The 10,648-nt window shown below is 38.0% G+C and overlaps 2 protein-coding genes across 3 annotated transcripts in view; both read left to right on the top strand.

Annotated features, from left to right (window-relative positions):
* Window positions 1-10,648, top strand: part of LOC146466314 (uncharacterized) — a 119,292-nt gene that overhangs the window by 31,056 nt on the left and 77,588 nt on the right. The gene's annotated exons all lie outside the window — the stretch shown is intronic.
* Window positions 1,623-8,495, top strand: LOC146466320 (lysophosphatidic acid receptor 3-like). 2 transcript variants are annotated; one of them, XM_085127501.1, is made up of 2 exons: window positions 1,623-1,769; window positions 7,451-8,495. In XM_085127501.1, exon 2 carries the CDS (start codon window positions 7,459-7,461, stop codon window positions 8,482-8,484), a length of 1,026 nt encoding a protein of 341 aa, XP_084983627.1. In that variant the 5' UTR covers window positions 1,623-1,769; window positions 7,451-7,458; the 3' UTR covers window positions 8,485-8,495. The 2 variants fall into 2 exon arrangements, with proteins under 2 accessions (XP_084983627.1, XP_084983628.1); XM_085127502.1 differs by lacking the exon at window positions 1,623-1,769 and adding an exon at window positions 3,882-3,992.

Consider the following 10,648-nt stretch of genomic DNA (forward strand, 5'->3'; position numbering starts at 1 on the left):
AATCCTGGCTTACAATGAAGATTCGATAGCGTTCAAGTTTACGTGATTCAGCAAAATATGAAACTTTCATGCAAACATGGCGACACAGCAAAGTCCAAGTCACGTGACTTGTAGCTTAATTCAGTTTCAGTCCACTGCGAGTGCGAACCGCGCGAAACAAAAACAATGAAGCAAAGAAGGTCAGTATTAAGTTCGTTCTGCCACTAGAACAAGTAGTACACAAATGCTGTTGGCTTTTATAGGGTTATTTTTTAGAAAACAGCAAAAAACGTGAAAATAAAGCGACTAATTGGCAAGATTCTTTTACGGCTGAATGCGGCCAAAGGCGCTGTTACACTGGGCAATTTGTTTTGCGACTTCCCTCCAGTATTGATGGGACACAAGTCGCACGAATTTTTGCCTAGTGTAACATCCCCGTAAATGAGCATGATTCGCAACTTTTGTTGCTGCCACAACAGTTGCGAAAAGTAGAAGTCGGTTCTACTTCGTACAATGGCGACCGGAGCAAAATCATTGTGAGACAAGTTCATTTCAGGGCATGTTACACTACGCATTAATGTTTTGGGCAACTTGTGTTGCAACGACGCAACGTAATTTCGAGCCCAGTTTGAAGTTATATGTTATTAAATTCAACTTTTTGACGATTCCGACAATTAAATACACTGTCCTTCCTTGTGCTCTCGATACTAATACTCCTCGTTGTCTCTAATCATTGAAGTCAAAGTCTGGGCAAACAGGTGATAGGCAAAATCTAGGGTAGTGTTATATTTACGCGGCTCATGCTGATTTAGTTTGTCTCATTTTCAGTTTTCATATATGATTTTATTTTTTTTTATTAAATTATTTCGTTCTATTTCATGTTCTTTGATGTTCCTGAACTGCTTCCGGGATGTTCATCTTCCTTTTGCCTGAAGACAAACGAAAATATCAGTGATTCACCCTTATTTTAATTATTTAGAATTTAAATGCGAGCTAAAGACATGTTTTGTTATTTTTGATTCATTTCAGTTTTTAACCTAAAACAGCTTTCTCTGAAAGAGGAGGTAGATTAATTTCATAAGTTTTCTGTTCTCGTGATACAATTTCTCTTTTTAAAACTACTGGCTAACTAATCTCTAGTTTAATTCGGGAATTTTCCAAGGAAAATCTTGTCAAGCAGCGAGACTGGCTTGTGTGAACACATGAAGAGCCTTCCGGCACGATAACTTTTCTAAATGACATTATTTGTTTCCTCATGTGTAAGACAAAATTTTGAAAGTGTTTCTTTAAAAATAATCCTTATTTAGAACATTTCTCGCCTGAGGTTTTGACACGGATACCTTTACTTGCTAAGGATGACTTGCTGACTTGCGGTTAAAAGGCCGTGCTGCTGTCATTAATTTGAAAGAAAATTTGACAAGGAAGCTATATTTGTCAGTCCTTTATAACAGCAAATACTAATTATTACGAATGATTAGCCAAGGAAAACCTGTTTAACTTTTATACAATTACAAGCCAAAATGTAAAGAAAACGTGACGGAGTGCAGCCAGCCTCAGGGTCTTCAAAGCAAATAACGTCATTATTGAGACATTTATCAAATGCAAATAAGCGGCAAACATGATTATGACACATCGACGAACAGTGCATGCTAATCACAAAAATAACACATCAGGCCGTGTTTTGACATTTTAATCTCTGTTTATCAGTTCGATTTCCTATTTATTTGAAGATTTTGGTCTTAAAAACGCTTTCATCTTTATACAAGCAAGACGTCTTTTAAGACGAGAAGGTATGTCTTTTAAAATAAGTTGATGCTTTCAGTATATAGTCATCAAAAAGAACAATGAGCTCTTCAACGCCAATTGTCCAATGTTTTGAATTTGAGCAAACATGGCTCAAATTAAAGTGTTTCTTCGAGAAGCTGACGTCAAATCATTCCTGAGATACTAAAACTAATTAAGGCGAAATGAAGGTATTCGATATTTGAGAAGAGCACGTTTTGCTGGAAAGTAGATAATCGGGTTTTTAAGTTTCCTTATATCATGTAGTGTGCAACATTAGCACGATAACTTCAATGTACGAACAGATGGATACGTCCAGTAAAAGATGATGTGGCTTATGTCACATCTAAGCGACTTAAGTTTAATTGATCAGTAAGCTATTTGATCAGTCGTCTTCTGATTTAAAAGGTTTGAACGTTTCATCCATTGATTGATTGATTTGAGCATGAGCAGTTATTCGATGTTCATCGTCGCGCTGACTGGTAATTAGGGAGCTTACGAATCGACGTGGCGCCGTTGGGTCACTTTATAGTCCCGCGTCGTCGCCCTGTAGAAATTTGAATTTACGATTCGCAGTAAAGACGACGACCTTTATGCGCGACCGGCAAATTTTCCCGCCGTTTCTGAAGTTTGTTTTTATCTTTTGACAAGGCGAGTTGTTTAAACCAAAATGCCTAACCTCAGAGAAACGAGAGCTTGTATCGCATACGCTTATGGAAGTATAAACGAACAAGAATTTGTACTTTTGTACGACTGTCACAAGTCAACAAATCCAGAGTTTCCGTACTGGAACAACGACAGGTTCGATTTAGACGAGAAATCAAACGACGAATACAAGGCCGAGTTCGTTTCTCCAGGGAGGACATTTATAAACGTGCCGAACAGCTACAGCCACCTGACGAGATAACAACTTACAATGGTTTAGTTGTTGCTTCGATACCTGCATTCTGCATGTATCTCAAGCGCTTTGCCTATCCTTGTCGATATGGAGATTTGTAGGTCGTTTCATGAACGAAAACGGACAAAAAAAATTAAAATCAAACGTCAGGGACATGCCCCTAATGTGATACTTAAATTATCTGGCAAAAATACCAGAAGTATCTAGAGAAAACTTTGAAGACCAACTTCACGTCCTCCTGTTTCCAAGACGCCGGCAAATCGCTCCCACCAGCGTCGTTGACTTTGACGCGAAGCTGGCAAGTGCTCAAAAAAGGCATACGCAGTGCGCATGTCACGCAATCTAACGGTGGCGTCGTGCAAAAGTCGTCGATTCGTAAGCTCCTATTGTTCTCGCGACATTTGCTTGCAGTGCACGAAACGGTATAGGTGTGTTATATTAGCCGTTTTTATACTAAAGGACGCATTATCAGTCTGGACGGAATTGAGCAAACACTTGTTGTTCGTGTGGTTATTCGTCTGAAGTATAAATACGGGCACGAAACGCATTATCCGTCTATCTTCCGTTCAAGACTTACAATGGAAGATAGTTCGTCCAGACGCATAATGCGTCATGTGCCCGTCTTTATACTAGAGACGCATAACCAGACGAACAACAAATGTTTGCTCAAGTTCGTCCAGACGGATAACGCGTCCTCTAGTATAAAAACGGTCATTGCTCCGTAGTATTCAAGTAAGCTTCATGAAAGTTGATTTTATTGGTTGCCATGAACGCCCGCCAGTCCTTCATTACGAATGTCTCACAGTAGGTGGGTAATAAAACAAAGAAACAAAGAAAACTTTGCCGTGTCTTTGATTTCGAATATTCAAGCATTTTGGCGTAATGTTTGGAAATTCAAATGAAAACAATCTGATATAAAAGGAAAATAAAAATCCGACAATTTTCCCTGCTTGATTTTCGTCATCTGTTTTTCACGATCAAAGCCAGAATTTCTCACTGTCGCTGTTTACGCGTCATTAAAAGTGAGCGAGTCCAAAAATTCATGACAAGAGCGCCTTTATTTTCATTGCTGGATAATACACTATGGGTTTCTGATCTGTGGGAACGTTTTTGCATTTTCAGGAGCTGGAATAAGTGCTTCTTAAGTGACTGATTTTAAGTAACAGTCTATTTAAATTTGCGCGAGCTCGCCAGTCCATTAAGTGCTGTGTACCCTGACTGAGTTTTGAGGTGCGTGCGGACGCTACATTGATAACAGATTGAAACGATGTAGAAATGAATGAACGAAGAAATTTCATCGTTTTTTCGTCAGCTTTGTGCTAACGTCGGGTTGGTGAGTTTGTTTTTATTGCATAAATTAAAATTTGTTGTTCGAAGAATTGGCAACCATTAGTGTATTTTGATCCGGCGGCATGCCTTTGTCGCGTTCCAATTTTATCATAAATATTCTCGCTTCGTTTAGCTAGGATAACGACGGTAACACGTCCTCTAGTATATAAACTGAAGAAAAATCATTTAATTTCAACTTACTGCGGACAAAAGATGGAGAAACTTAATCGTTGTCCCTAGATTGACCAACGTATATTGAGTGATGTTTTTCCTAATTCAAAATAGCTTCCGTTCACACGAAAGGGCTAGCTCTAGATAGCTTATCAGATAAAGTATCTTTGCAGCTTCAAATTGGACACTTTTACTGTAGAATCACAATCATTTTTTGCGGGGGAAAAAGCTTGAGCAAATTTTCCAAGAGCGTGAAATTGTAAAGCGCGTTCGATGTAGCTCTATTTCAAAATAAAACTTTAAGCTCTCCACATATCTTGAAAATTTCAGGTGATAGCTTTTGAAATTAGAGCAGGTTGGCAACCTAGTTGCTTCAGTCTTAATAACGATGAAAGTGAGCAAGTTATTTTTGAAAAACATTATTTATTTATTTTTATTATTTTCACTGTCCGTGGCCTAGAAGTTTTCATGGTAATTTCGCTTTTATGTATTTTGAAAAAAGGAGAGATGAAGCCGAGGTAAAAACAAGTTAACAGCTGCGAGACACATAGCCGCGAAACAATTATTGTCGTCGTATAATTGGTGCCTCTCATTCTCACATTATCGTATTTTCCTTGATGGCCATTACAGGTAATGCTACACGCGTCAGTCATTTAATGTATGGGTTATTTTGGTAAATTGTACATCAAACCATTTGTGGAGATCATTTGCGGGACTCGTGTTCTCAATTATCAACGGCTAAAAGATGTTTTTACAAGCGACACTTTTTTCATTGGTCATCTTCGGCATTGAATTAGTTCTTGTGGTCCAAAGCGCGGCACGATTAGACAAAACACATCAGTTTAAACAAAGAACAATGTGCGGAAAAACAGCCTTGTTGGTAAAACTAACAAAATTCAGTCAGTCCAGACCACGAAAGATATTCTAAGATAAAATAAAAGAGAGGTTTACCTTATTTATTTATACCATTGTATTTAAATTAGTACAGATAACCAAGTGACTTTGAACTCTGCAATATTTGCGATCTTGGTGAAGCACTGCAGATTGGTTTTGATGCCAAAGACCAAAACGTTTTTCCCATAAACATTTTTCTTCGGATTTTAGCTTTGAAAAAGAGAAAACCTTTAGCACACTTAACTGTCTAAAATACTGTTTGAAATATATATGAAGATTTAGAATGGTACGACAGCACGAGAGAGTTGCAAACGCCATAAATTTATTTGGTAATAAAAAGCACTCGCAGGATCAAAATGTTAATTTTAAACTAGTCCAATTTTGAGAAAAGACCGATTGTTGAAATGGTACTTCGATAGGCCACCAAATGTTTTTTTCATGTAAAACAAAAGTCGGCAGGTTGTTTTATTTTTCTATTAGACCATTGCATCAAAAGGACGGATGCAAAATTTAGAGGGATTTTTAAAAAGATGCAACGGAAAATAAATTTTGTGTCGATTTGTTACAGATAACGAAAGAAATGGCTATTTCAAGTTTTGTCCCCGAAATTGCAATTCCCTGACTCCAAATAACTTCTAATTTCAAGGGCTTAAATTCGCAAAAATTGTATCAAAATTGCGAGAAATACTCCTCGGTTTTGAGTGAGTCAGGAACCAAATTCAGGAAAACATAAATATAACTTCATTTTAAAAAACATATCTTTATATGGTCATTAACACGGTTGAGGACTTCCGTGGCCTTCAGTTGCGCTAATTAAAGCATTTATGGAGCAAAGCTGTTGAATTTACTTGTTGTGGATTAACTTTCCGGATTTACTTTAGTTTAGTGAAAATAGCCGAAACTGCAGAATAAAATTCCATAATTAACAGATTAGTGGATTTTATCCCATAGATTTTTTTTAACTCGCCATTCATTTCATTCAAGTCATTTTATTTATTTTTTCATTCAGATTGTAGTGCGGAAATTATTTGACATACAATTTCCTTGAAAAACTGCAGTTTCAGACATTATATCATATTTAGCAGACAAAACTGTGTTGAAAACCGTTTGAAAGCCTTGTTCTTAATTGTAATTGTTTTTAGCTATTTGCAAATGTCAACCCTTTGAACAAACGTCCTCGTTAAGAAAGCGCCATTAACAGATTCAACACCATATCTTTTGAGACAATAGAAAATAGCCTTATGTCACTCTTAGCGGCCAAGATAAAACGAAAACTTCGGATTATGTCTTTTTCCCTGGAAAAGGGTGTTAAATTGACAGAATAGAACATAGTTCATTAGCATTTTTCCTTTCGCGTTATCGTCTGTGGCTTGTCTATTCTTGCAGGAAACAATTATTTTTGCGTTGACGCGAAGGTAGGTCAATTTTGTTTCTGTGAAACTCCTTTTTACACGACACCTCAAAAAAGCACTGTCACGAAGATTTTGCTGTTGCTGTGTATTCGTCAAAACTGCTCAGCTATTTTGATTTAAAACTCTTCTCTAACACAAAATTGCCCTTAGAGCAGCACGGGGAAAACATGAAATGTCTCTAAGCAAGAATAAACTATAAGAAGTTTTAAACCATTTTTCTAAGATACATAGGAGGAACTTGAAGACAATTGGCCAATTTCTTCAAGTTACAATCCACTTCCACCCAGCCATCTGCAGCTGATAATAGTTTCTTTGCACTAGTAGTAGGGTTATTGTTAACAAAACTGAACCGTTATTTTGACGTTTACACTTAGATCTGTACAAATATGTTTTCTAGTTGTTCAAGGGACACTTGAAATAGGTGATACTGCCCTCTTAAATTACGTATGTGCCGATTAAAACAAAACAAAACAAAAAGGTATATTTTATTTCTGGTGACTTAAGACCACATTTTTTTTTTATCTTCACGAAAGAACCAAAGTGATTATTTGTTTGAGCTACTTAATCCCTCGGCCTTTCTGTCGGCCACTGACTCACGAGACAACAAATTAAAGAGTAATTGATTTCAAGATTCCGTATTTTGTTCCAGATTACATGCAGTTATTCCTCTCTAAACAAAGTGTTTGTGGCATAAATTTCCTGTTCTTTGATCCAATTTAATGAAAACTGTTACGCGCATACTGGAAATTCTAGTGGATTTGGTTTTGAATAGTGTAAGATCTTTGGAGCCCTCTGTTTTTAATAAGCTTTCCTGTGTAATTCGTTCTCTTACTCCACTGTTTTCGAGCCAAAACATTGTATTTTGTAATTTGCGATTCATGTTTTAAAACACACGGACATGTCAAAACTCTCAGATGAAAAGAACTTTTCAAAGAAATCATTGCTCGCGTACAATCAACATCACTTCACTCTGTTTCTCTCATAGAGATCAAGATGTCCAATAATTCGTCACCTGTCGAGTCTCGACATTTCAACACCACGAAGTTTGATGCAAGCAAGGTTGACGCCAAAGCTATCGCACAGCTAGTTCCTATAGCATCCCTTATTGTTGTTGCAAACGGCTTGGTCCTGGTTTTATTCGCAAAGAGAAGGCGTCTTCGAACACCGGCAAACTACGTACTCTTCAGCCTGGCAATTTGTGACTTCATGAACGGTGTCCTAAATATTCCCCTGTTCATCATCGTTGCATTCACACCTGCTGTGAAATCATCAGAGCTGAATTTGTCTTTGGGCTTTTTGGTTAGCGTTCTTCACAATCTTACTGCGATATGTACTTGCTATCACATCCTCTTTGCCACTGCAGAGAAACATCTGTCCATAATCCGGCCAGTGTGGCATCGGAGTATCAGAAGGAAAACGGTTGCAACAGTGCTTGGGGTTGTTTGGGCGCTGTCTGTCGTTGTGGCTTTCTTCCCCTTAATTGTCTGGGTTATCATAAAGGACAAAGACATCAATGCCAAGTTACAACTTGGACCTGCTATATTTTGCCTCTTCGCTGTCTTTCTCCTGCCGTATTCGTTTATTATCTACGCGTTCGTCGTTATCTTCAAGTGGATTTCAAGTCAAGGAAAAACAAATAGCAAAGCTCTTTGTAAGGTAGAGCTCAGTCGACAATCTGCTTTAGAGAAAAGGTGCTTGACCTTATTTGTTACCATGGCAATGATATACCTGATCTGTTGGTTGCCATGGTATATTCTGGTATTGTTGTATAGAGTGTACGACAATACGAATCATCTAAAAATTCCATCCCAGGTGTTCTTGCTCTTAAGGTATGTTACATCCATCACCAATCCTGCTTTGTATACTTTCTTCAGGCGAGATTTTAAAATGGCGTTAAAATCGTTATTTGGAGGCTGTCCATGGCAAACCTCTCGTAGCTGTTGGTTTTCGAAAACCAAACGCCAAAGTGCTCAAAGAGTACGTTTGACGCCGTATCAAATGGCTGAAGGTGCTGTTTAGTGATTGGTCAGTTCAGTTGGCTGCACGCAGACTAACCGAATTTATTGGTTTGCTTAGCAACTTTATTGGGGAAAGTACAAAAAGGAGACAAAAAGGGCCATGACACGAAAGATATGAAGCGACGAGCCTCCCCCCCCCCCCCCCTACTAAAAACAAAATAGTCTATGTATTGGTAATAATCAAAGATTAGCGAGTGCTTTCGATGTCACCAAGCTCTCCCTCTCTCTTTTTGCCAAGTTGGTGATGATGTCACCCGCCCCTGCAAAATCTGCGGGGGGTGCCAGACTCGCGTCCCAAGACCCATTCATTCAATCAACGTTGTCCCACACAATCTCGACCCCAATCCGCATTAGGAAGCGTTCTTCCTGTGGTATGGACAGTCCCGGACAATGGACCGAAGTGCGGACCATGATGGTATGGCGTGATCTCTTACTGCTAGTGGCCTATCTGTCGACATTTTTTTATTGAAACCTGTCTACAAAATAATGCAATACAGTTACCGCAACAAGATATTGTATTTAAAGTCGTCCGCGTATTAAGGCCCGTTTAAACGGTTTCAACATTTGCCCAACATTCGTTGAACAAAAGTTGAACGGATGTTGGGCATATGTATATCTGTTGGATGAACGGAGAGTTCAAAAGGCTTCAACGCAATTCACCGTTTTCAAGATCAAAGGAAATGCTGAATCGATGTTGAATAAAAGTTTAAACGAAGCTAAATTTATTTGACACGCTTTCAACAAGCTTTCAACATTTTTCACACTTTCAACAATGTTGAACGACCTGTTCACTTACCCCCGACATTTGGTTCAACAAAGTTTTCAACGCACGTTGAAACAAATGTTGAAATCGTTTAAACGGGCCTTTATGCTGCGTTAAAGAATGCCGTTAGAAAGTTGTCCTGCAAAAAATTACTTTAGGGGGATTGGAAACATTTCCTTGTCCTGGTCCTTGTTAGGTTTTTATTCGTAGCAAAATTGTTGTCGTTATCAACTAATAGACCGTATTCGTATTCTCGGTATTGAACTGGAACTAGCTTGCACACGAGGCTTATGAGGGGGAATCTTTTCACATGCAAATAGTTTCTAATATATTTCCCCGCAAGAGCCTCCAATGCAAGCTCGATCCAGTTCAATACCGAGAATACGAATATGGTCTATTCAGCTTCAGGCTAATCAAAAAAAAAATAATAAAATAAAATAAAATAAAATAAAAGAAAGGTAGCAGAAAATTTAATCTTAAAGGCCATCGTAGTCTAAATCTAGTTGGAAAGAAGATGTAACAATAAGTGAAATATTTCTTACTAAAATCAGCCTGTAACAGCAATTTTTATTTTCGTGCGTTAGTACTAATTAAACAAGTACACATCTTTCCTTTTCTTGCGCGGCGCGTTGATTACGTCTATGATATGTTTGTTTTCTTAGCTAAACTTATTACACATTCATTTTTTGGAATGTTGCAATAGAGCTAATGAAAATGTATTCGCTGGTAATGAAGGGAAAAAAAGTTGTATTTATGCAGAAAACGACATGAAGTTCGTCGGGAATAAGTCTCATTAAAAACGGTGGGTAGATTATTGTGTTCCTACTTACTGAATTTATTTGGTGTCTGCCTTTTCGTCTGCGGACGAAGCCAGGACAGGATATGACACGTATACCAGCGGTGCTCTCCTGTTAGCCAAAAGTTTTGACTGGAAATTAACGGAAAGTTTCCATGTCAAAGATAAAGGCTTTTCTTTTCTATTGACGTTCCAAACTTGTAATTTCATTGGTAGATCAAAACTAACGTGATGGCGAGACAAGACTACAAAGTAAAAATGGAAATTTTGTGCAAATGGAACGGTAATTTCCATTCTGCCCCATTGGAACGGAAAACGTTGTCTGATGAGTATACCTTCAATGGTCGTCCGTTTGTTCCGGAAAATTTCCGTTTGATCCACGCGTAACATTTACATTTCAAGCTGTTAAACCGAAAATTTTGGCCAGATGGAAAGCGTTTAAAGTATTTTTTGTTGTAACTACAAAAACAGGGATGCAAATCTGTAAGTATAACCTTTTCTAATAACAAAGTAATATTTAGTCAGGAGGCTCCTCTCAACGTGGTGGTTTTCAGGGAGGCCCTGAAATAAATATAGCTCTTTAATCAAACATCAAAAGCAAGCTGA

This window comes from Pavona decussata, unplaced genomic scaffold (genome assembly GCF_977016875.1).
Source record: "Pavona decussata unplaced genomic scaffold, jaPavDecu1.1 SCAFFOLD_145, whole genome shotgun sequence".
NCBI lineage: Eukaryota > Metazoa > Cnidaria > Anthozoa > Scleractinia > Agariciidae > Pavona > Pavona decussata.

Coding starts and splice junctions, on each gene's coding strand:
- LOC146466320 (XM_085127501.1), top strand. CDS start 7,459: ATGTCCAATAATTCGTCACCTGTCGAGTCTCGACATTTCAACACCACG.